Source organism: Dromiciops gliroides, chromosome 1, assembly GCF_019393635.1.
Source record: "Dromiciops gliroides isolate mDroGli1 chromosome 1, mDroGli1.pri, whole genome shotgun sequence".
Taxonomy (NCBI): Eukaryota; Metazoa; Chordata; class Mammalia; order Microbiotheria; family Microbiotheriidae; genus Dromiciops; species Dromiciops gliroides.
Genome location: NC_057861.1, coordinates 30,767,784 through 30,793,438, shown reverse-complemented (window position 1 = coordinate 30,793,438; position 25,655 = coordinate 30,767,784). Strand labels below are relative to the sequence as shown.

At 48.6% G+C, this 25,655-nt stretch overlaps 2 protein-coding genes across 2 annotated transcripts in view; one reads left to right on the top strand and one right to left on the bottom strand.

Annotated features, from left to right (window-relative positions):
• The first annotated feature begins 3,541 nt into the window (after positions 1-3,541).
• MORN3 (MORN repeat containing 3) lies at positions 3,542-16,564 on the top strand. Its single transcript, XM_043967894.1, has 6 exons — positions 3,542-4,304; positions 8,783-8,952; positions 11,476-11,630; positions 12,607-12,766; positions 14,614-14,798; positions 16,362-16,564. The coding sequence occupies exons 1-6, from the start codon at positions 3,928-3,930 to the stop codon at positions 16,428-16,430; spliced, it is 1,116 nt and encodes a 371-aa protein (XP_043823829.1). The 5' UTR covers positions 3,542-3,927; the 3' UTR covers positions 16,431-16,564.
• The window catches only part of ORAI1 (ORAI calcium release-activated calcium modulator 1), a 25,032-nt gene continuing 14,455 nt past the window's right edge, over positions 15,079-25,655 (bottom strand). Inside the window, exon 2 of the mRNA XM_043967906.1 lies at positions 15,079-20,292. Within this exon, the coding sequence (XP_043823841.1) occupies positions 19,699-20,292 (594 nt within the window). The 3' untranslated portion in view covers positions 15,079-19,698. The remainder of the gene's footprint in view (positions 20,293-25,655) is intronic.

Here is a 25,655-nt window from a genome sequence, read left to right as displayed (position 1 = left end):
ACTCTTTTGTTTTTTGTTTTTAATTTACAACACCATAGCATCATATACTATATATATATATATATATATATATACACACACATATATATACTATATATATACATATACACACACACACATACATACAGGAAATGAATTTACATTACCTGTGAAAACTCAACTCTCATAAATGGTGAAAAATAAAGAAAAAATAATTTTCAAAAAGTTATTAAAATATCAGACCCCTTCAAGACTTTTGCCTCATCCTGTGTAAGCCTAGAGGTTGACTTGTGTTACACTGCAAAGGGTTTTAAATACCAAACAAGGACTTTGGATTTGATTCTTGAAGCAATAAGAAATTGCCATGGGGGCAGCTAGGTGGTACAGTGGATAAAGCAACCGGCCCTGGATTCAGGAGGACCTGAATTCAAATCTGGCCTGAGACACTTGACACTTACTAGCTCTGTGACCTTGGGCAAGTCACTTCACTCCAATTGCCTCACCAAAAGAAAGAAATTGCCATAAGATTTTTAAATTTTATTTACTTTTTGGTGGGGCAATAAGGGTTAAGTGACTTGTCCAGGGTCACCCAGCTAGTAAGTGTCAAGTGTCTGAGGCCAGATTTGAACTCAGGTTCTCCTGAATCCAGGGCCAGTGCTTTATCCACTGTGCCACCTAGCTGCCCCAAGCCTTTTCCTTTTTAAAAAATCTTTTTCGGGATACAGACCTATTGTTGGGTCAAAGGGTATGCACATAGCCCTTTGGTCATAGTTCCAAATTGTTCTCCAGAATGACTGGATCCTTTCACAATGCCATTAACAATGCATTAGTGTACCTATTTTTCTACATCTCTTCCAGCATTTGTGATTTTCCTTTTCTGTCATCTTAGTCAATCTGATGGATGTGAGGTGGCAACTGAGTCAATTTAATTTGCATTTCTCTGATCAATAGTGGTAGAGCATTTTTTTTCATGTGACTATAGATAGCTTTGATTTCTCCTAAAAAACTACCCATTCATATGCTTTTGCCATTTAGCAGTTGGAATGGCTCTTATTTTTCTAAATTGACTCAGTTCCCAATTTATTTGAGAAAGGCTTTTATCAAAGAAATTTGATGTAAAATTTTTTTATATTCATTGTCTATGGTGCCTTTTAGCAAAATATGGTTTCCCTGATTATCTCTTTTAATTAGGTCTATTTTTGCTTTTGCTTTGACTGAGATCATGATTGCTACCCCTGCTTTTCTTTTTTTATTTCAGCTGAAGCATGATAAATTCTCCTCCAGCCCCTTATTTTAACTCTTGTGTGTGTATTTCTGTTTCAAGTGTGTTTCTTATAAACAACATATTGTCGGATTCTGATTTTTAATGCAGTCTGTTATCCTCTTCTGTTTTATGGGTGAGTTCATTCCATTCACATTGACAAAATATTTGGAGACCTCCTGTTTTCCAGAGCTAAGGCAAATGGGTAAGCTGTGCCCTGAGCTTGGCAGGACAACAATCCTTTGCAATAACTCTGGATAATCTCACCCTCTGGCAAAATCACATAATTCACCAGGTGTTCTGTCAGTTGGACAAGCACAGGATAAAGTCAGAAATCCTACAATGAATCAAATTTGTCACATTCTTGCAGTTACCCCTTATTGTTAGGGCTACAGCTCACTGGGCAGCCACTAGTATAAGTATTGAGATCTCCTCAAACTGCCTCAGGGGTCCTGGCACATGTGTCTATAGCTCCTCCTTGCAAGCCTTTTTCCTCACTTTGAAAATAAAACTATTTGATTCCTGACTCTTCTGTCTCTGGCCTGCTCTGTTTGGCTCTGGCCATTCACAGGTTAGAGGCCAGTTCCACCAGGTTGACCACATTCACAGTTATGATTACTGTGTATTTCCCTTCATCCTATTTTGTTGTTTATCCTCTCTTTTTACTCCATTCCCCTCAAAAGTCTGTTTTTCTTCTGACTACTTCTTCCCTTAATTTGCCCCACTCTTGTCACTGGCCCCTTTCTCTTATCTGCTTCCCCTTCTTGTTGTTGTTTGTCCTTCCTTCTGAAAGAGGACCATGATATAGGGTGATGTCATGACTTGCAGTGAATTGGATTTAAGTGAGGGAGGGCTGTGTAAAGCCACCAGCCTCACTCTCTCCTGAAGAGCCATTGGGTCCAGTGGCGAGATATACATTAGGATCACTGAAGATGGTCCTGGATATTTAAGGCAATTGGGGTTAAGTGACTTGCCCAGGATCACATAGTTAGTAAGTATCTGAGATGAGATTTGAACTCAGGTTCTCCTGACTCCAGGGCCCACTGGCCTCTCTCTATTCACTGTGAAAGAGCACTCTCTATCCTCTGTGACACCTAAGTGCCCCCCTTCCTCTCCTAATTTTTCTGTTGGATAAAATTGATTTTGGGGGGCAGGGCAATGAGGGTTAAATGACTTGCCCAGGGTCACACAGCTAGTAAGTGTCAAGTGTCTAAGGCTGGATTTGAACTCAGGTCCTCCTGAATCCAGGGCTGGTGCTTTATCCACTGTGCCACCTAGCTGCCCCCATAAGATTGATTTCTAAACCCAAATGATGTGTACATATATTCTTCCCTCTTTGAACCAATTTCAGTGAGAGTGAGGTTCATTACCTGCCTCTGACCTCCATGTTCTCCACTACATAAGCTCTTCCTTTTATGTTCAATTCTCTCCTTTTAAAGATAAAGAAACTGAGGCCCATAGAAGTTAGGTGACTAGCTTAGAATTTGGGAAATGCAGAAAAGTACAAATGCAGACAGATGCTCATTAACTGATGCTGAATTGCAGCTATGCTTTAAGTACAATAGCTAATTTGAGCCTCACAAAACCCTTTGAGAGGGGCAGCTAGGTGGTGCAGTGGATAAAGCACCATTCCTGGATTCAGGAGGACCTGAGTTCAAATCTGGCCTCAGACACTTGACACTTACTAGCTGTGTGACCCTGGGCAAGTCACTTAAACCTCACTGCCCCCCCCCCAAAAAAAACCCCCAAAAAACAAATAACAACAACAACAACAACAAAATCCCAAAACAAAACAAAATCCTTTGAGGGATACGAAAGGTGTTACAGATGAGGAAACTAAAGACTCAGAGAGGTTAAGCAATTTACTCAGAGTCACACAGCTAGTAAATATCAGGGGTAGGATTTGAACCCAAGGCTTCCAAAGTGCAATTCCAGCAATGTACACATTGTTCCTTGCTATCTCTCAAAAAAAATTATTATAAGATATGAATTTTAATGATCTACATTTGTGTCTTCTACCCTATTTGCCGGAACTCTGTGAAGGCAGGACCCCTGTATTCTCTAAATTGTTTCTCCCCTGGTCAATAGTCAACACAGTGCTCAACACAATCAATACCTTGTTGAATTGAGAGACCTGGAGGCAGCAAGATCTGGGTTCCAACGTTGTCTTTGCCCCTTACTAACCTGAGACCATAGCCAAGTTATTTAACTTCTGTGAACCTCAGTTTCCCTGTCTGTAAGATGGTGATAATTGAACCAAGAGATGGAGTAAGGTGGCAAAGGGATTCTGGGATCATAGTTAGATTGGAGAGGTTACCCAGTTATAGGATTCATGGGTGGAGATCTAGAAGTGACCAGAGAGGCCATTAAGTTTTATAGATGAGGACATTGGGGCCCCCAAACGTTCAGTGATTTGCCCAGGGTCCCATAGCTTAAGTGGCAGAGTGAGAATTCTGAGCCAGGGCCTCTGACTCTTAAGCCAAAGTCCTCTCAATACACCAGCCTGCCTCTTGCATTAGGGTAAAGTGCTTTGCCAACTTGAGAGCCTGTAAATTATTATTGGATGCCTGCTGACCACCTCCTGACTCCTTTTTTCAGCTCTGACTCCCTGGTAACCATTTTTCCTCTCCCCTTCACAGTCCAAAGCTCATTCTTTCACCCCTGCCAGCCCTGTGGGCACTGAGCCCATGCCAAGCTGTTGTCTCCCGGGGGACAGGCCTTTTGAAAAGAGTCACTCTCCCCTCCTCTTCCTCCCCCTCCCCCACGCCCTGCCCCATCCCTCTCCTACCCCATATTTCTGCCTCATTGTCGAGGGAGGGGCTTGCTTCCCGTGCTTAGAGATCCCCAGGGCTCCCCACCCTCGTCACCACCTCTGGGCTCCGCTCCAAGCCGGCCCAGGAGGCGCACGCGAGGCCGCTCTTGAGTTGTCCCAGCGTTGTCAGGGTGACCCCGGCTGGGTCCTGGGCTTGAGTGCACGCGCTGCTCGGCGCCGGCCGGGCCAAGGTTTTGGACCGACAATTTCTTGGCTCCCAGGGCGTCAGGGGCGGAGTCCGGGCACCTCGAGGTGAGTGCGCGTCTCCAGAAGGCTGCGATGGGAGGACGTGCATGAATCGGGGGCCCAGGCTGTGCAAGGCAGAGAGATGCTGGAGCACCTGCCAGGGAGGCCGCCCCTCCTCTGAACCCCCACTCTCCCCACCCCCACGTGGAGCGATCCGTGAGGTGTCCCCTGCTTTCCCTGAGCCCTCTCACCCTCTTACTTTGCCATCGAGCCATTGCGGGGTGGGGGCGAGGGCTCCCAGTGAGGAAAGGGTGGGGGACACGACCCCCCCAAGCAGGAATGAATGCCTCCTTGGGCGGGAGTTTCCAAGAGAACCTTGGAGCCAGGACACCGGGGTTCCAGTCCCGTAGTTACCGTGCAAACTGATTAACCTCTCTGAGCCTCAATTTCCTACTTTGTAATAATGAAGGATTTGGGATTGTGCGGTCACCGCGTCTTTCCTTTCTAGAACACTAACAAAACTCCTCAGCTACGCCCGAGATGGGCTGCTTCCACTCACTGCCCCTCCCACCTGGTGCCTAGAATTAGTGGGTCCAGCCTGCTCCTACTGCCCTCCTTCCTCCCTCTTCCCTCCTCCCTCAGCCTTTTAGAATTCTTTTTTTTTTCTTCATCTTAGATGGCACCTCCTATGGAAGGAAGCCTTCCTTGTCTGGTCCCCTAGCCCTAAAACCTCGTCTTTTTACTCCTCCGTGCAAACATCTAGTAGAACAGGGCTTCTCAAACTTTTTCCTCTCCGGACCCCTTTTTGGCCTGAAAATTTGTTATGTGACCCTGGGTATATAGTATATAAAATAGGTATACATAACCTTTTACTGTTGCCAGATTTTTTGTGACCCCCCCCCCACATTTAGTTATGCGGCTCCATATGGGATCACGTGGTACAGTCGCTATGTAGACTATGTAGACTAACCTCCGTATGACCAGGGACTGTGATTTTTCTTTGCAGGCCCTCAATGCCTTGAACCCGTTGTTGTTCAGTCGTGGTTTTTTTTTCAGCCGTGTCTGACTTTTCGTGACCCCAAAATGGGGTTTTCTTAGCAAAAATCTTGAAATGGTTTGCCATTTCCTTCTCCAGCTTATTTTACAGACAAGGAAACTGAGGCAAACAAGGTAAAGTGACTTATTTACCCGGGGTCACACTGGCTAGTAATTGCCTGAGCTGGGATTTGAACTGAGGGAGATGAGTCTTCCTGACGCCAGGATCAATGCCCCAGCCACTTCATCAGTGTCCCATGCACATAGTAGGTGCCTAATAATGCTTGGTGAACTAAATTACCTTCCAATTCTTCCTACTCCGTAGTCGGGCACTGTATTAGCAACCAGCTTCTTTGGATAGATTCCTGACTTGGAGTCTGGAGGGTTCTGCTTGGGGAAAAGTCCTTTCACTGGCTCTGTCTCAGTTTTTTCTTCTGTAAAATGTCTGTTACTTTCAGAGCTAGTGTGAACACAGAAAGAAACAATAAATGTCACATCTTGCAACTTTTTTGTTTGGTTTGGTTTGGTTTGGTTTTTTGCAGGGCAATGAGGGTTAAGTGACTTGCCCAGGGTCACACAGCTAGTAAGTGTCAAGTGTCTGAGGCTGGATTTGAACTCAGGTACTCCTGAATCCAGGGCCGGTGCTTTATACACTGCACCACCTAGTTGCTCCCATTTTGCAACTTTTTAGCTCTAGAACTGTCAGCTATTATTACTAAGCAGTCCCCATTTCCTCTCCTGTCCCTCAAGTCCTGGGGATTTCCTGATACACAGTCAGACCCCCAAGAATTTTTTTTAATTTGTTTAAATTTTTTTTCAATTATCAAGCATTTTTTTCTTCCTGCCTCTCCCCCTCCTTTCCCCCCACGTGGAAAAGACAAATAAAACCCTGACAACAAAAATGAAGTCAAACAAAACAAATTCCTGCATTGGCCAGGTCCCCCCAAAATATATGTCCCATTCTGTAGCATGAGTCCATCACCTGGGGGAAGGGCAGGCAGCTGGGTCCTCTGGAATCCTGCCTGGGTGGCCTTTTCTGTTGATCAGACTTCTTAAGTCTTTCCAAGCAAGCACTTTGCTTTTACGGTGCTATTGTTATTATATGAAGACCCAGCTGCAAACAGAAGTGTCCTTGATGGAAATTCTCCCCATCTGATACTTTCCCTCAATTCATTCTCTTGACTACAACAAACATTTATTAAGTTGGTGTTAGGTGCGGGATCTCTGGGCTAGACATGGTGGATACAAAGATATATTTTTAAAAGACTCTGCTCTTAAAGAATTGAAAATTTAACGGGGAGGGAAGAGAAATGGACAAATAACTATGATACAAACTGATGGAGGTAGCAAGAAAAAGTTTGGGGAATTGGAGTTATCTGAGCTGGCTGCATCCAGGCTTTCCCCAAGAGGTGCCCCCTCTCCCCACATCCTGGCTGTTGATCAAATCTCTTAGCATCCTGAAACTTAAAGAAAATACCGGAAAGTGACAGATTCATGAAATTTCTGAGTCAGAAACCTTGCCCCCGACCTCTCTGCTTAGAGATTGCCTTGTCTCATCTTGTCCCAAGGCCAATAGCAGAGGCAAAAGTATGCTACTGTGATCTATGGAGGTGAGGAAGGAGATGGGGCAGGAGAGGAAAGGCCTTTGGACTAGGAATAAGAAAGTCTGGGTTCCAGTGTCTATCCTACCATTGACCCCTTCCTTGTGTGACCTTGGGGAGATATCTTTTCTTCTTTTTAAAAAAAAAATTGGGGGGGGAGGGGCAGTCAGGTTTAAATGACTTGCCAAGGTCACACAGCTAATAAGTTGGTTTCCTCTCCTTAAGGCCTCAGTTTTCTCTTCTATAAAATGAGGGAGTTGTACTAGATGGTCTCACAGACCCCTGAAAACTCTGACATTCTATGTTCTGAGGGCCCCAACCAGCTAAGGGTTCCCCCCCTTCCAGCTCTGACCTTCTATGTTCTAAGGACTCTTCTAACTCTGACATTTGGTGTTCTAAGGGCCCTCTCAGCTCTGATGTGTTCTAAGCTTAGGCCCTCATAACTCTGACATTCTATATTCTATGGGGCCTCTCAACTCAAATGTGTTAAGTTCTAAGATCCTTCCCAGCCTTGAAATTGTGTGTTCTAAGGTCTCTCCTGGCTCTGAAATCACATACTCTAAGGCAAAATTTGTCCCAAGCCTGTTGGGATAAGCCATCTGCAAAATTCCCAAGCGTGGCCTGAACCAGATAAAGATATAACTGGGAAATGTTTAAGGAAATAAAAAATACAATACAACATCAATGATGTTAATTTGTAGTTTTCTAAGTCAACATGTCTAAGTCATCTGCTGAGACCGGTTTCTGGGTTTGCTCTAAGGTCCTTTCTAGCTTTTAAGGTCCTATGTTCTGTGGTCCCTTCCTGCTCTAACATTCTGTGTTCCTTGGTCCCAACCAGGTCAGATATTCAATGTTCTAAGGCACCTCCCATCTCTAACATGCCATAGCATACTCAAGCCCTGGCATACTCTAAGACTCATTTGCAACTCTGACCTCATTTGGTGATTCCATTACTGTCCCTACACCCAATCTGAGCAGAAGATAATAACATGACTGTAGTAGGCCCCACCTCAGTGTTAACACCAAATACATAATCACCCCTGTGTCTGTTTACAGAAGCCCCAACATTCCATCAAGATCCCCCCTACCCCGGGGGCAGCTAGGTGGAGCAGTGGACAAAGCACCGGCCCTGGATTCAGGAGGACCTGAGTTCAAATCTGGCCTCAGACACTTGACACTTAGTAGCTGTGTGACCCTGGGCAAGTCACTTAACCCCCACTGCCCCGCAAAAAAAAAAAAAAAAGATCCCTCCTACCCCAAGAGAGGCCCATGGTCCCCAAATCCCAGAGAATGCCTGCTACAAGGATCCCGTTAGATTCAGGAATCCCAGACCGGAACTTTCCAACTTTTTCTTCTCCTGGTCTCTCTGGAGCTTCAGGGGATTGGCTGGGGACTCCAGGTATTAGTGGGTCACTTGTATAAAAGGGATGTCACAGAATACTTCTCTGGCCCTACCGTCCTGCACCATGTCCATCTCTAATTTAGATCTTTCTTCCTTTCTGTGCCCTCCCCCTCCTCCAGCTAAGTTCTTCCAGCCCCTGTTGGTGACTTCCAGGGACTTGGAGCAGATCTCCAAATAAGGAGCAGTGTCACAAGGCCCTTGACACCATGACAACCCCCACTGTGGGTCCACCCAACCTGGGCTTCCCCATTGTGTCATCACTGCTCCCTGGGAAGGGATTGGGGCTTCAGGGGGAGCCCAAAGTCAGTTAAGCAGAAGGTACCAGCGGGCAGTAGTACATCGCCCCCGGGGATTGAAAACATCTTGAAATGACACCTTGAAGTTGTCTAATAAAATTGACAGCTAGGAAAATCCCCGGACCCAAAGGACCCTGAGCCCCAAGCAAACACTGAATCTGACATTGGACAAGGTCCCTCCATCTCTAATGCTCCCACTCCTTCTCTCAGGTCCTCCACTGGGGCTAAGAACAGCATGCCCATCACTAAGATCCCCAAGACCACCCAACCTTTGTGGGTTGAATGGGATCGGAAGGCCCAGAAGACTGGCCTGAGACATGAGGTTTACGCGGTCAATGGCGACTGCTATGTTGGGGAATGGAAAGACAACAAGAAACACGGTAAGGACCTTCTGAGGATCGTCAGAAGGTATGGGGGACGGACTCAACCAGCATGACCAACAGACCCAGTGGGGCCATCTTGACTCAGGAGGCACCCCCAAAAGGGAGAGATCGAGACACCCATCCAAACACCTTAAAACACACCCATTTCCTCTTGGCTCAGGTGAAGTCTGGGTGCTAGTTATGTCCCTTTCACCACAAAGGCTTCTCAAACCCTCTGACTCCTCTGACTGAAGAGTAACACTTAGGGCTAGTTGGCCCAGTGGGTAGAGCACTGGGCCTGGAGTCAGGAAGACCCAAATTCAAAGCCAGTCTCAGGCTCTTCCTAGCTGTATGACCCTGGATAAGTTTCTTAATCTATCTCTGCCTCAGGTCCCTCATCTGTAAAATGGGAATCGTAATAGTGCCTACTTCTCTGGGTCATTGTGAGGATCGAATGAGATAATATTTAGTGTTTTGCTTGGTATACTTTAATATTTAGGTTAGTATAGCACCTGGTACCATAGTGGGACCCCGATGCTATCTCCCTCCCCCAAGCTCTAAGCTCATAGGATTAATTTCCTCATTTTATAAATAAGGAAAATGAGGCACAGATAAACTGACTTACCCAACACACAGCTCTGTCCATGGAACTGTTTAGCATCATCGCTTGTTTCCTGGGACTAAGTTGTGAAAGAGATTTGGAGTTAGGGGGACTTTTGCTCAGAGGGGATCTACTCCAACCCTCATTTTACAAGAGAGGAAACCGAGGTTATCTGGTCCAATTCTCTAATTTTCCCAGTAGGGAAAGGCAGTCTTTGTATCAGCACCACATGCGGTGCCTTGCACACAGTAGGCACTTAAGAAATGTCTGTCGATTAATTTTATTCTTCCTGGCACACTTAAGTCCCATACATATCCATATCAACTAGAGTATGGGCCCCCAACCTGCCAATCTTGATTCCTTACCAGGTTGATCGTCTAGCTTTTATGCTTCCTAGGAATTACCAGCAGGGAAAGGAGGAATCTTACTACTTGTGTGACCTTGGGTAAGTCATTTAACTTCCCTGGGCCTCAGTTTCCTCATCTGTAAAGTGAAGGAGTTGGACCAGTGGGCATCTGAGTTCTCCTCCACCTCTAGATTGATGGTCCCATAAATGAGCCTAGGAAGAAGCTTGTCCCCTCAAAATAACTCCCTCTTCCCAGGCTGGGCAAGTATGAGACTTAAGGATCTTCCTGCAAGGCTAACCCAGTGACTTAGGGACCAAACCATAACTATCAACAAACATTTATTCAAGACTCACTACATGCCCTGCACTCATACTAGATGCTGGGAATGTAAACACATCATTGAAATAGTCTATGCCGGGGCAGCTAGGTGGCGCAGTGGATAGAGCACTGGCCCTGCAGTCAGGAGGACCTGAGTTCAAATCCGGCCTCAGACACTTAACACTTACTAGCTGTGTGACCCTGGGCAAGTCACTTAACCCCAATTGCCTCACTAAAAAAAAAGAAAAAGAAAAAAGAAATAGCCTATGCCCTCAAGACATTCTATCAAGGAAGATAATATGTACTTATGTGAACTTATAAAGAATATACAGTATACAAAATAAGAGGCAGTTGGTGTAGCTCAGAAAGACCTGAGTTCAAATGTGACCTGATACTTCCTAGCCATGTGATCTTGGGCAAGTCACTTAGCTTCTCAATTAAGTAGAAGGGAATAGGGATAAGGGAACTCCCTTATCTATGAAACAGGAATCATAATAACACCTACCTCCCAGGGTGGTTGCAATGATAATGAAATGAGATATTTTTTAAGGGCTTTGTAAACCTTAAAGCACTAAATAAATTTGAGCTATACCTTACAAGGTAGTTTTGGGAGAGAGGGCACTAGCAGCGCCTGGAATCACAAAAGCCTTCCTGTAGAAAGAGAAGGTAGTACTTGAGCTGGTCTTGAAGTTGGGGGTTCTAGGAGGCAAAGGTAAGGAAGATGAGCATCCCCTAGTCTGTGCTAAGGCATGGATGGAGATAGGAGATCGGAAGTATTGTGGATGAAAAACAGTTCCATTTGGTTGTTCTGTTATGTACAGGAAGGGGAATAATGTATAATGTGGTTGTATAATGTATAATGTATAATGAGGTTGAAAATTTAGCTTGGGGCCAGTTTGTGAAGGGCTTCAAAGGCCAAAGGGAGCCACTGGAGTTCTCTGAGTATGGGAGTGACATGGTCAGGTCTGACCAACTGCAGACATCCTGAGTCCCTTAGTCACTCTCCCTTAGACCCTATCTCCAAAAGAATAAACCAGTTTGGCATCTCAGAAGAACCCTATGACAAGGAAAGGGAATGCTGACCCAAGAAGTGGAGTCTGCTGTTGAACTTTGTCTCAGAAGCAAGAAAGGGGTTCAGAAAAGTGCTGGGTAAGGAAATCACTGTGGGAGTCCAAAAGGGGAGGACTTTCTGGGGACTAAGAACCCCACCAGGATGAAGATAGCTGTTCTCCCAGTAAGGTGAGATGAGCCATGTCCGGTGTCTTTTCCCATCAGGAAGAGGAATCCAGAGATGGAAAAAAAGTGGAGCTATCTACCATGGAGAATGGAAGTTTGGGAAGAGAGATGGTTATGGGACCCTCAGTCTTCCTGACCCTGAGAATAAATATAAGAAGGTCTACTCTGGCTGGTGGTCCAAAGGCAAAAAATCTGTGAGTTTTGGTTGTTCCTCAGCAAGAGGAGAAGAAGGGGGTTTGGGGTGAGGGTTGGAGGGAAGGACTGGGCTTAGGGGACTCCAGAGGTTGCTGCCTGTCTTGGGGAGGTTAAGGGAAAACAAACCCCAAGACTTAAGGAGGAGGGAGGGACTCAGAAACCGAGGAAAAGGAGTAGACAAGATCTAAGAGAGGCACCTCAGGGTCAGCTCCCCTCAATGTCACAGGAACCAAACTCTTAGCAAACAGGAAGCAGGAGAAAGGAGAGATAAGGGGGTGAGAGCCAGAACTAAGTGCCAACCTGGACAGACTAGGAGGCCAACAGGCCATGGGACTGGGACTTCCTCTTACCCTGGTAACTAGGTGGGCAAGGAAACCTCTCCTTCCCTTCCCCCCCTCAATAAAAAGGGCCTAGCCTCTGTGTCACCTACACCCTCGCTTTCTCATTTCCTGGCTTTATTTTCTAGGCTGGGGGCCTTTGTTATAGGCCCCAGATAGGCCTCCTACAAACTGAAAACTCTATAGGCTTCCTACAAACTGAAAACTTCCCATGCTATTATGGGTGGTGATGAAAGGGTGGGGAGGGGGGGACGACTGGAAAAAATGCATCGAGGGGGGCCCAGGGCCAACCAGAGCAAAAGTCAAGGTCTTAACTCCCTGGATTAAAGTTGGGAAGAGGCTTGGGAAATAAGGAGCCTTCCCTAAACTCTAGTCCAGTTGGGCTGGAAGTCCATTCTACTCTGTCCTCCTTAGGCAGGAGGAATGATCATGGAATACCCAGGTTCAAATCCTGGTTCTGACATTTACTAGCTGTGTGACCTCACTGGGAATGTTTTCTCAGCCTTAATCTTCTCTTCTCTAGAATGGGCATGAGTAGCCTTTCACTAGGTCATGAACTTTAAAAGAACTCTTAATTGTTGATTGATTGATTGATTGATGGGGTGTTGAGGCAAGCTGACACCTCTGCCTCCTGCAGGGCTATGGTATCTGGTACTATGGGCCCAACGAATACTATGAAGGAGAGTGGAAGGACGGCCTTCGAAGCGGATGGGGCCGCATGTACTACGCCAATGGAGACATCTACGAGGGCCAATGGAGTCTGGGCCAGAGAGATGGGGAGGGCATGCTCCGTCTAAGTAAGTCTCATCGGGGCTCTGCCCCATCCAGTGAGTTCATTCTCAGAAAAACGTACCTTTGTGGGGGGTAGCTAGGTGGCCCAGTGGATAAAGCACCGACCCTGGATTCAGGAGGACCTGAGTTCAAATCTGGCCTCAGACACTTAACTCATTAGCTGTGTGACCCTGGGCAAGTCACTTAACCCCCCAATTGCCTCACCAAAAAAAACCCAACACATACATTGCCTGATTGCCCAATAGAAGTCACCCAAATATGTGGGTCCTGCCCTCTGGCAGCTGCTCAGCATGTCCTGACAACACAGAACATTCAAGCTGTGAGCATGTAGGCATGGGATTTAGGATGGTATGGGAGTGTGTATTCCAACACGACAGTAGATATGTGATCTCATTAATATGAGTCTATTCCCTCCAAGGATGCAGATCCCAACCTATCCACAATACCTGTCCTTCCTGGCCAGCTCTCCCATGACTTCACCATAGCACCACCGAGCTGGTGGGCTTCCTTCAGTCTTGAGCCTACCCACGGAGCACTCATATTATCCATCAGTGCTCTTGCTATGTGAACAAGCTGCTCATTCTTTTTGAATCATTCCTATAATTTCTTTGAAAACTCCTTTATACCACTTAGATATAGGTTGCGTAACCCCTCTGGCCTCAGTTTCCTCATCTGTAAAATGAGGAAGTTGAACTAGAGGGTTCATTTTGGTCTTTTTTTTTTTTTTTAGTGAGGCAATTGGGGTTAAGTGACTTGCCCAGGGTCACACAGCTAGTAAGTATCAAGTGTCTGAGACCAGATTTGAACTCAAGTCCTCCTGAATCCAGGGCCGGTGCTTCATCCAATGTGCCACCTAGCCGCCTCCTGCCCTGGTCTTTTCTAACTATAGAACCAAGAGTTTTTAACTGGGGGGATCTATGAACTTAAAATTTTTTGTTGGTTTCATCTAATTAGTTTCCTTTGTAATCCTACATATTTTATTTTATGCACCTAAAAACCATTAGAGAAGGGATCCATAGGCTTCACTAGACTGCCAATGGGGGTCCATCTCTCTCTCACATACATACATACACACACACACACACACACCCCTACCTGACAATTAAAAAGACCCATGATTCTCTGATTCCACGATCCTAAGAGCTGACATTTACAAAGTGCTTTAAAGTTTTGCAAAGTGCTCAATATCCATGAGCTTTGAAAGTCTCACAAGCCATGGGGTAGATATTACATGTGTATTTTCAGGGGCCAGCTAGGTGGTGCAGTGGATAAAGCACCGGCCCTGGAGTCAGGAGTACCTGAGTTCAAATCCAGCATCAGACACTTGACACTTACTAGCTGTGTGACCCTGGGCAAGTCACTTAACCCCAATTGCCCTGAAAAAAAAAACACACACACACAAAAAAACCCCACATCAACATAGTGGCAATGTCTGAAAATGAATGAGTTCTAGTCTTTCTCCATTACTTTTCTTTACATTATAGTGGTCATCGAGTAAATTGTTCTGGTTCTTACTGCTCTGCTCTGTCTTTGTTCACCGAGGTCTCCCTGGGTTTCTCTGAATTCCTCATACACATCTTTGCTCGTGGTACAGTTACATTCACAGATCACAACCTGCTCAGCTATTCTTTTTTCTTTTTTTGCAGGGCAATGAGGGTTAAGTGATTTGCCTAGGGTCACACAGCTAGTAAGTGTCAAGTGTCTGATGCTGGATTTGAACTCAGGTCCTCCTTAATCCAGGGACAGTGCTTTATTCACTGCACCACCAAGCTGCCCCTCAGCTATTCTTTATTACAACATCCTCTCTCTCTCTCTCTCTCTCTCTCTCTCTGACTCTTTTACTCCTCCACAGGTAATGGAAACCGCTACGAAGGCTGTTGGCAATCTGGGATGAAAAATGGGACTGGTCGCTTCTTCCATCTGGACCATGGGCAGCTCTTTGAGGGTTTCTGGGTAGACGACGTGCCCAAATGCGGGACCATGATCGACTTTGGTCGAGATGAAGCCCCTGAGCCCACCAAGTATCCCATCCCAGAGGTCAGTTGGCCACATGCAACCCCCTTCTCCCTCCCCACTTTTTCCAAAAGCATCAATCCTCCATTTGATAAGCCCCCCCAACCCTGGCATGGCAGGCATATAGAGATTAGGACCTGGCATCGGGCTTTATGTTGCAGATCAGGTGCCAGTCTCTATTGGTGGCAGTTTTCGGGAGGGACAGGGTGAGAGGAGATAGAGAAGAGAAGAAACTGTGTGGGGAGGGAATCAGATGGTGAGAAATAGAGCCATAGTAACTATGAAAAAAAACTGGAAGCGAGTGTCGGATGAAGGCCTCATTTCTCAAACATATAGAGAACTGAGTCAAATTTATTAACAATCTGTATTGGTGGAGGGGGTTTTCACAAAGGAAGCTCCCTAGAGGGATAAAAGTCACAGATCTGGGCCTCCCCCCACCCTCAACCATAAAAATGTGTGCCAGGCACGCTCTTGGTGGCGGGAGTTCAGAAGTGAAACATTTGGTGCCCTCAGCTTCTCCACACACAAGCACCAATACAAAGTAGACCAAGTCTGACAACGTTGTTTCAAGGAGATGAGATGCCGATGTTGGGGAAAGGCTTTATTTAGGAACAGTGGCCAAGTCGGCTTTGAGGGAGGCTCCCCCTTTCTGCCTGAGCACCCACACCTCTCTAGAGGCTGTAGCTACCCTCCCAGAATACAAGACAATCAGGATGCTACAGTGGAAAAATAAACAAACAACCCCTCCCCCCCGCCCTGAAACCTGGGTTTAATTCCTACATCAAGTCACCTTCATTTCTCTAGCCCTGTCACGCAAAAGAGGGATTTAAAATATTTGTACTGCCTACCTCACAGCATGTACAGTGGGATGGATGGGCACAGGCTCTGGATCAAGGGCCTGGGTTCAAATTCAGATTCTGATTCTTATTGCCTGCCAGACATTGGCCAAGTCATTTATCCCTAACGGGCCTCAATTTCCCTTTTCTGCAAGTTGAGATGGTTTAGATGGCTTCTGATGCCCTTTCTAGCCCATGGTCTATGATTTTGTGTTCCACTGAAGTGGAAAGGCAGTATGGTGAGTGGCTAGGGCACCTTGCTTGGAAATCAGGAAGACCTAGGTTCGAATCCTGCCTAAAAAGGCAGATTTATGACTCTTGGCAAATCACCACTTCGTGGGCTGCTGTGTTGATGTGCTTCAGCCTGTCTCCACATCTACTTTTGGGAGGCACCCAAACGCCGGGGCTCAGAATCCCAGCTGCCGAGCTGCCCGCTCACCTTGTAAGCCCTTGGCAGGGGCTGCCAAAAGCCAGAAGTCACCTGCCTCTCTCCTTGCTCAGCCCCATCCCTCCTCCCACAGGAGGGAGACAGGACACACCCAGATCCGGGCCAGGCGGCCAAGGGAGAAACAAGAGCCCTTTGTTGGAGCACTCAGACAGGGCCCCGCCAGCCTTCTCCACCAGACAGCTGGGTTGGGTTGGCAGGGCCTGGCAGAGAGGGCAGCTCGGCTCCCAGGAAAGCAGTGGGGCAAGCCCCCGCCTCACCTAGGCCAGGCTCATGCTGACCCCGGGCCTCACCACTTCCCTCTAGATTGAACTGCTGAATCCAGATAAGGTGCTGGAAGATGCTGTAGCCATGTTCATCCAGGAGGAAGATTGAAACCATCAGCAGAAGAAATGACAAGGGCTGAATCAGTAGAAGCAACAAGGGAAGGGCTGGTCAAGAGCCCCCCCTGCCCAAGGCCAAGTCATCCGGGCCCTTGGGGGGAGGAGGCCATTCAGGGTGGGTCAAGCTGATAAAGGGAAGATGCAACCAGGGGCCCTGTGTCTGCCCTCACCTCATTCCCTCTGAAGGGCTTTGGGGAGCGGGGATGGAGGGGACTGTGAACTGCAGGCAGCCAAGGATCCAGGCTCTCTGCCGAGGAGGGAGCTGTTGGAGGTCCTCTGGTGAAACGGCATGTGTCGGCAAACCGCTCTCCCTCCAGCCAGCCGTTCTGCCGGACCAGAGAGGGTTGGCGGCACAGCATCTGGGGTCATCCGCCACCTTAGGCAGAGCAATTCTGTTCCAGCCCCATGCCTGAAAACTCTCTTCCGACAGCTCTCCAGTCTTAGAGGAACGAGCATGAGAAGTCAGAGAACCTAAGCTTCATCCCAGCTCTGCTTAACAACTCACTGGGTGACTGGGTAAATCACCTCATCCAAAACTAGTCTGTGCCATGTGTACGGCTGCCCAGCCCTGGCATCCCCACCCAGACCTTCCTTCTTCCAGGGCCAGGGCCGAGAGAGACCCTAGGACACAGGAGGTCGGGGCTGAGAGGGGGGCTTAGAACAGTTTGGGGCCAGGAGGGAGCTTAGAACACAGATCAGGGCTGGGAGGAGGCTTAGAACATGGAAGGTTGGGGCTGGGAAGGGGGACTTAGAACAGTTTGGGGCCAGAAGGGAGCTTAGAATACAGGTCAGGGCTGGGAGGAAGCTTAGAACATAGTTTGGGGACACAAGGGGGCTTAGAACACAGGTCAGGGCTGGAAGGGAGGAGGAAGCTTAGAACATAAGAAGCCAGGGCTGGGGAGGGGGGACTTAGAACATAGGAAGTCTGGATTGGGGAGGGAGCTTGGAACATAGTTTGGGACTAGGAGGAGGCTTAGAACACAGGAAGTGAGGGCTGGGAAGGGGCTTAGGACACAGGTCAGGGCTGGGAGGTCAGAACAGAAACAGGCTCTAGAACAGGGAACATTAGAGCTTAGAAACACCTTAGAGGCCGTCTAGTCTTAGTTCTTCTTTTACAGATGAGGAAACTGGCTCAGAGAGGGCAACTAATTTGCCAAGGTCACAAAGCAAGTTAGCAGCAGAGGGCAGGACTAGAACTGGAGGCTCCCAGTCCGGGGGCTCTGTTCGTCGGGACTTATGCTCCCCACACCCCTTTTGGTGAAGTGCTTTGTGGGATTTTTCTTTAATCCAAGTAAAAATTTGGTCATCAACCTTTCCTAACACATCCTGGGCTCTGAAAATCAGTTGTCAGAGAATGCTGCACTTGTTCAGGCCCCGAGTTTGGAAGGAATTGCTTAATCAGCACAATGGAGGGATTGTGGTCACCTCAAAAAGACCTCCTGGCCTGGCCCCGGGGCTGGAATGAGGGCCCCCTGCCCTTTAAATGCTAGCCCCCCTGCCACAGGGGCCTCCGATCTGCGCTGGCCAACGGAGGGAGCTATCCCGGCGTCCCCCTTCTTCTGGGATGCAGTGTTGGCACCACTTGGCAGGGAGCTTGCGTCCTTCCCCCGCCCCAGAAGCCCTTGTGAGAATCTCCAAGCCTAGGCAAGCATGGAAGCCAGCCACAATCTTTGCCCCCCAAGGCTGCTCTTCTCCAAGCTAAACATTCCCAATTCTTTCAGATGAGGCTTGTGCAGCCTGGCCCCTTCTGGTGAGCTTGCTCTGTGAACGGGTATGCCAGTATCTTTCCTCAAAGGCAGAATTGGAGAAGGTACTCCAGCTACGGGCTAACCAGGGCAGAATATAGAGCAGGGGAACTCTCATTTCCACATTCTGGAGCCTGTGCCCCTTAATAACATAGCCCAAGAGATCCTTGGGCTGCCATGTCATCTGAATGAATCAGAACTGAGCATGCTGGCAGTCCACTGAGACTCCAAGATCGTTTTCACAAGAGCCATCTGTCATCCTGAATCATGCCCAGCTCTAAGAACAGCCAGACACCACCAGCCCCTTCTCGGGATCAAATAAGCTATTTGTAAAGCACTTAGTACAGTGTCTGGCATGTTGTGGGCACTGAATAAATGTTTGTTCCTTCCCGCCTTCCTGCCTGAATAATGTTGGAAAAGCTTCCTCTTCCCCTTTTGGTCCATGCCAGTGAGAGAAGATGGGGCAGGCTAGCATATGCTCATGGGATTGGGGAGGGGGGGAAGCCTTTCCCTAGGGATTCACTCAGTCCCACCATGATACACACACTGCTTTGACTTTGCAGACTGGGGTTTATTTCAAAATAAAGGCTCTTTGTAAAATTTGTGCATTTCATAGAAAAAGGTATAAAATCACCAACCAACACTTGGGGAGGCTGGCCACTGCTCAGAGAGATGAGGCAGAGGAGGGTGGTGAATATTAGAGCTTTCTGGAAAGAACCTTAGTCCAAGCCCTTCATTTGACATATGGGGAAACTGAGGCCATGAAGGGAAGCCCAAGATCACTCCTGAGTTAGCAGAGCTGGAACTAGGACCCCCTTCCCCCTTAATGAAGAAGTTTCCCCCCATTGCCTGAGGAGAACGAGTCCCACCATCCAGTCCACAGGACTCTGCCCTGGGCCTGGGCAAAGCATGGGACAGCCCGAGAAAGCCGGGCTTCTCGTAGGCCTGGGCTGTGGTGGAAGTAAAGTGAGTGAGGAGAGAGAGAACACGAATGGAACACTGGCCTCCCCCAGCCCAACAAACATGGACACACAAAGCCAAGTCCCTGTAAGTGTATATTTTGTGTGTACACACACACACACACACACACACACACACACACACACACACATACACACACTCTCATTGCTCAACAAGGAGGGTCTGGAGGCAAGGAATCGGATGGCACTTTGTGGATGGTGGTCAGGAAAAAAGGGGCAGAGGGAGAATTGTCCCTGATCTGGCCCACCCACCCGCCGGTGCTTCCCCCATCACAAGGGAGGGATGCAGGGCTGGAAAAGGGGGTAAAAAGTCTTTAACTCCCCAACAAGTCCTAGGCCCCATCCTCAAATCATCTCCCTAGAAAATCAGCCTCCAGGTTCCTGCATCAGAGAGAGGAGTCAAATTAGACTATTAAGGCAGGACAGCTTTCGAGCGCACACCGCTGTCACAGGCTAGCCCACACTGCAGCCACAGGCTAGCCCACACTGTCCCCTACTCCCTCCTGGCTCCGGGACACGGCGTGGGGAAGGGGCATTATGCAAAATGGCTGCCGGGGGTCAGGGGGTGATCCCCTCTGTGGTCCAGCTGGTCCTGCAGCCGGGCAAACTCGGCCAGCTCATTCAGCTCCTGGAACTGCCTGTCGGTCTTGTGGCTGACCAGTGAACGGTAAAAGTGGACGGCAAAGACGATGAAGACCAGGCCAAAGGGGACCATGATGGTGGTGGAGGCGATGGCGGCCTCCTGGCCGGGGGTGAAGCTGGCGTTGGAGGACGCCTGGGCCGAGGAAGGGGACTTGCTGGGCGGAGGCTGCTCGGGTTGCCTCTTGAGGGGCAGGAACTTGACCCAGCAGAGCAGGACCACCTCGGCCAGGAAGAGCAGGGTGCCGATGACCGTGGAGAAGGCCCAGGCCAGCTCGATGTGGCGGTGCATGCGCTCGTGGGGCGACTCTTTGACCGAGTTGAGGTTATGCACGTTGCTGACTGCCTCGATGTTGGGCAGGATGCAGGTGCTAATCATCAGCGCAAACAGGTGCACAGCCACCAGCACTGTGGTACAGGCGCTGAAGGCGATGAGCAGCCCTGGCGGGTAGTCGTGGCTGGCATCCAGCTGCACCTCCACCATGGCCACCTGCGGGGAACAGAACTGGGTCAGGGGGGCCCAGGCCCGGCTCTGCCGGGGGCTGGGCGGCACCAGGGAAACACCAGGCTTCTTGGCCTCCCCTTCAGTTGAACCTTGCAAGGATCTGCATCAGGCCCATTCTAAAGAGGAGGCAATGAGGCTAGTGGCTGGCATCTGAGGCAGGATGGCAGACCTTAGCTCCAAATCCTAGCCTCTGGCCACTAAACAGTCCAGGCCCTCATGTCTTCCCCGCCCCCACCCCCACAACAAACCACTCCAGGGAGAAGCACAAAGAAGTGGGGGAAATCCAGGAAGGCTTCTTGTAGGAGTGGGCTCTTAAGCGATGCCTTCAAAGGAGTGAAGGGAATCTGGAGCTAGAAGGAGCCCTAAGACTCTAGTTCAGTTTTCTTTTCCTGGGGAAACTGAGGCCCAGAAAGCAGAAGTGATTTGCCTGAGGTTAGAAGATGCTAACTGACAGGGCCAGGATTTGAACCTGGGTCAACTGATACCCCAGGTCCATCCAGGGCTCCTTCCCTGGGCCCAAGCAGGAGAGCAGATTAGCACCCTCATGTTCTGGCTCCCATCCCACTGCTCTTCCCTACATCTTTGGCGTGATCTTATTTAAACTACAAAAGGGAACTGGCTTCTTGGAAAGGTTTTTCCCCCGTTTTGGGAAAAGAGCTGATGATGTAATGGAAAAAAAAAAGAATTAAGAAGCTTGGCCCTTCCTGCAGACACTACCTGTGTGACCCTGACCAAGGTCCCTTCCCTTTCTGAGCCTCCCACCCACAAAATAGAGGCAGTAACACTGTTACATTAACAACAGAGTGGCTGTTTGTACACCATAAAGTGCTAGAGAAATGAATCGTTCTGGGCTATTTAGTTGCAAAGCCTTGTAGGGCAACTGGGAACTCCCAAGGACTGGAAGGGCCCACACAGGGAAGAGAGATGATGGGTTTTGTCTTCTTTGGCCTTAAGAGGGTAGAACTAAGAAGCAGCAATGGGAGGAAGCTTTTGGGTAGATTTCAGCTCTATCGGAATGGTCCCAAAAGGGGGGGGCTGCCTTGAGGGGGAGTGGGCTGTCCCTCACAGAAGGGCTTCAAGCAGAGGTTGGAGGACCCCTCACTAGGGATGATGGCTAGCTCAGGTAGACAGGATGAGGTGGCCCCTGGAGATTCCTTCCAACTCACAGGTGAGTAACTTATCCTCAGAGACTCAGTTTCCTCATCTATTATATGGGGATAGCATACCTATAGTACAGTACTTCACAAACCTCACCATGCTATGTAGGTGTCCACCATTATCACATAAATCAGCAGCCACTGACAAAAGCTACAGTCTAGGAAGTCATCCCAAGGCATGCTGGGTATCACTAAAACCTACCCTGTGACTAACCACTGACAACTGACAGTCCTACGTGTAGAAAAATATCGATGGCAGCTCTTTTTGTAGTGGCAAAGAACTGGAAAGTAAGGGGGAATAGCTGTACAAATTATGTTATGTGAATCCAAGGGAATATTATCATGTCATAAGAAACAACAATGCGGGGCAGCTAGGTGGCGCAGTGGATAAAACACCAGCCCTGGATTCAGGAGGACCTGAGTTCAAATTCAGCCTCAGGACATTTGACACTTACTAGCTGTGTGACCCTGGGCAAGTCACTTGACGCTCACTACCCAGAAAAAAAAAAAAGAAAAACAGTGATGGGGATGTTTGAGAGAAACCTAATAATTATAATGATAATAATCATCATCATTATATTATATAAGATAAATAAAATATATATAATTGTATAAACATAAATGTGTTCTATAAGTACAATGCAACATCAACATAAAAATGTGATTATTATGAAAAATATAATAATAATAATCACTGGCATTAAATATAACACATTAAGCTTTATAAAGCACTTTACAGATATTATCATTTGATCCTTACAACAACCCTAGAAGGTAAATTCTATTATCCCCATTTTGTTGTTGTTATTCAGTCATGTCTAACTCTTCAAGACCCCGTTTGGGGTTTTCTTGGTAAAGATACTGGAGTGGTTTGCCATTCCCTTCTCCAGCTCATTTTATAGATGAGGAAACTGAGGCAAACAAGGTTAAGAGACTTGTTCAAGGTCACACAGCTAGACAACGTCTGGATCTGAACTCAGGTATTCCTGACTCCAGGTCCTTCCCTCTATTCACTCAGCTGCTGGGAAAACTTGTGTGGACTGAGGCAGAGGAAGTGAGAACACTGGCGTAAAAGCCCTGATTCCCAAGGACCAGAGATGAAGAACATCTTCCGTGCCCTGATGGAGAAGGGACATGCTCAGGGTGCAGTCAGGCAGACGTTTCTGGATGCGAGGCCCAGGTGGGAATTGGTTTTGCTGGATTGTGTATTTGCTACAAGGGCTTGTTTTTCTGCCTCTTTTCTAGTGGAGGGAGGGGTAGGAGAGACAGAACACAGATACCTGCTCGTGTTTAAAAATGGATTTCACCATCAGCAGTCAGGTACTGAGGTACATTGCTCAGCTCTCAATTCTCAACCTCTGAGCAAGGACTGTCTCATTCTGGGGCCTTACGTCCCTCAGCACTTCTAGGCCCTTAAGGAACACTTGCTGATGGACTGACTGCAACCCAACGAGCACTCTAGTGTCTATAACATGACAGACTCCACAGGTGTCAGGCCCCAGAGATACACAGAATAGCCGGCAGGGGGCAGGTGGCTGGCCAGGCTGGAGAAGCATCCCCTGGTGTGGCACCCTGGGTATGGTCCCCAAGGGGCTCCTGGCAATGGCCCCCCCCAGCCGGCTCTCCTTGTCCTCCATAACCAGGAAGAGGAGAGGCTTCTGAGAACACATACCCTGACCCGCTGCCAGCAGTGCAGGGTAGTCAAGGAAGCCCCAAGGAAGTAACTGGCCCAGCCACAAATATGGCCCGGGGGGGTTTCCATCAGCGATAGCAAGTGGGGCTGCAGTTCCCCAAGATGGAGACAAACTGTCTCGTTCCCAGATTCTTGGGGCGAGGCTGGCCCGGGAGGTCACCAGGTGCATTTAGCCCTGTCCCATCCTGCCCCACCCCACCCCACTCTTACCCTGCCTTTCCCTTCCTCTGGGGCCTTTAAAAACACCCCTATCCAAAGCAGCCAGCTCAGCAGAACTGGGTGTTATCTGGGGGCCGGATCTAGGCACAGCCCCGGGCAGGCGGGCCTCTCACCCTGGGTTGCTGTCAGGGAAGAGAAGGGAGAGAGCTATGATCTCTGCCTGGCAAAGAACCAAGAGTGGGATGCGGGTGAGGGCCTTGAGATGAAGGACTCCCAATGCTGAAGGCCCCTGCCAACCACATGGAGAATGAACAGCTGGAAGGGTCCTAAGCTGCCTCCGGGTCTTCCTGACCTAAGGCCTAAATTGCCCCTTCCCCCCATTAGTGCTGGTTCTGCCCTCTGAGGCCAAGGTCCCTCTGCCATGGGTCAGTCCTTCAATTGGTTAAAGAGAACTCTCATGGGGTCCCTCCCCGGCCCTTTCCACAGATCACCCTATGAGATGAGCTCAGGGACTTGCCCATCCTGGCTGTCCACCTCCAGCTGCTCCCCAGATACTGGGGTTTGGGGTGGGGCTTTACCAGAACAGATTCTGGGAAAATGATTGCCCATTCCTTCTGGAAGCTTTGATGGATGCCAAGACCACTGTGGTCTCCTAACTGATACTCTTCTGTCCCCTGGATCTTTCTCTGCTGTCTCGCAATGTGCCCCTCAAAAGGGACCAAAAGGAGGGGCAGCTAGGTGGCACAGTGGATAAAGTACCGGCCCTGAATTCAGGAGGACCTGAGTTCAAATCAGGCCTCAGACACTTAACACTTACTAGCTGTGTGACCCTGGGCAAGTCACTTAACCCCCATTGCCCCGCAAAACAAAACAAAACAAAAAAAAGAAAAAAGGGACCAAAAGGAACCTCAAAACCCAGCCATTTTATTTATTTATTTTGGTGAGGCAATGGGGGTTAAGTGACTTGCCCAGGGTCACACAGCTAGTAGGTGTTAAGTGTCTAAAGTCAGATTTGAACTCAGGTCCTCCTGAATCCAGGGCTGGTGCTCTATCCACTGTGCCACCTAGCTGCCCCCAAAGACCAGCCATTTTAAAGAAATTTATTTGTGCCCAGCTCTGTGCTAGGGGCTGGAGATAGAAAGAAAAAGAAAAAAAATGAACCGGTCACGATCCTCAAAGAGCTTATGGGAGGAAACCATGTGGAAACTGAGTTTACCCCAGGATTTATCAGATAGGTAGTTAGGAACAGAACTGGGACTAGAATCCAAGAATTCCAAATCTGAAGTTCTAAGACACACTGAGCTCCCGCCTGTGCCTGACCCTTTGTAAACCATGTGGCATAAGACAAATGTCATATTTATTCTTAAAATCACCAGCTCCAAGTCGGAGGCTTCCTGGCCCACTCCGGGGGCCAGGACTGGGGGAGTAGAGGGGAGCTGCCGGGCCTGGGGAGGCTGAACCAATGGGAGAGCAGACAGGGCTATCCTGAGCCAGCTGCTGGGTCCTGGCAGGGCCAATCTGACACTCGGGCACCAGCCAGCCCCGTGCCTTCCTCTTACACACTTGAAGTGGGTCACACAGAGTGGCCTAAAGCCTTTCACTTACTTCCCCCTTTGCTTCCTCTTCCTGTCCCCTGAGGTAGGGGAGGCTGGCAGCTGCCCCAGGCTCACAAACTGACCAGGGAGGTAAGAAGGCCCCAGGGCTCAGCTCTGAGCCAGCCCTCCAAGGGAGATAGTCAGTCTTTCCACAGGGGTTCACAGTGGCCCCTGGAGCAGAAAGGCCTTTTCTAAGCCTCCAGGCATTGGGGGAGGGGGGAGCCTGCAATACTCTAAAAATAATGGTGTGAAGGGGGTAGATCAGCCCCGGTTAGGGTCCTGTTTCACATGGAACGGGAGATCATCATCCCAGATGGAACCCGGGTTCACACATACATACATAGCTAGAGCCAGGAGGGACCATAGAGATGACCTAGTCTAATCCCCTCCCTCATATTAAAGAACAGGAAACTGATGCTCACAAAGCTAAAAGAATGGGGGGGCAGCTCAGTGACACAGTGGATAAAGCACCAGCCCTGGATTCAGGAGGACCTGAGTTCAAATCTAGCCTCAGACACTTGATGCTTAGTAGCTGTGTGACCCTGGGCAAGTAAGTCACTTAACCCTCATTGCCACCACCACCACCCCCCCAAAAAAAAAAGAGAAGACAAAGCTAAAAGAATGGTGGCTAAGGGCCTCTAGCGAAGGTCAGAGATCACGAGCTCCCTGCCCCACCCTGTGCCAAGTTAAAGGAGTTGGCCACACAGGGCCCAAGATGGAGGAAGTCTAGTGGCTCATGGCAAC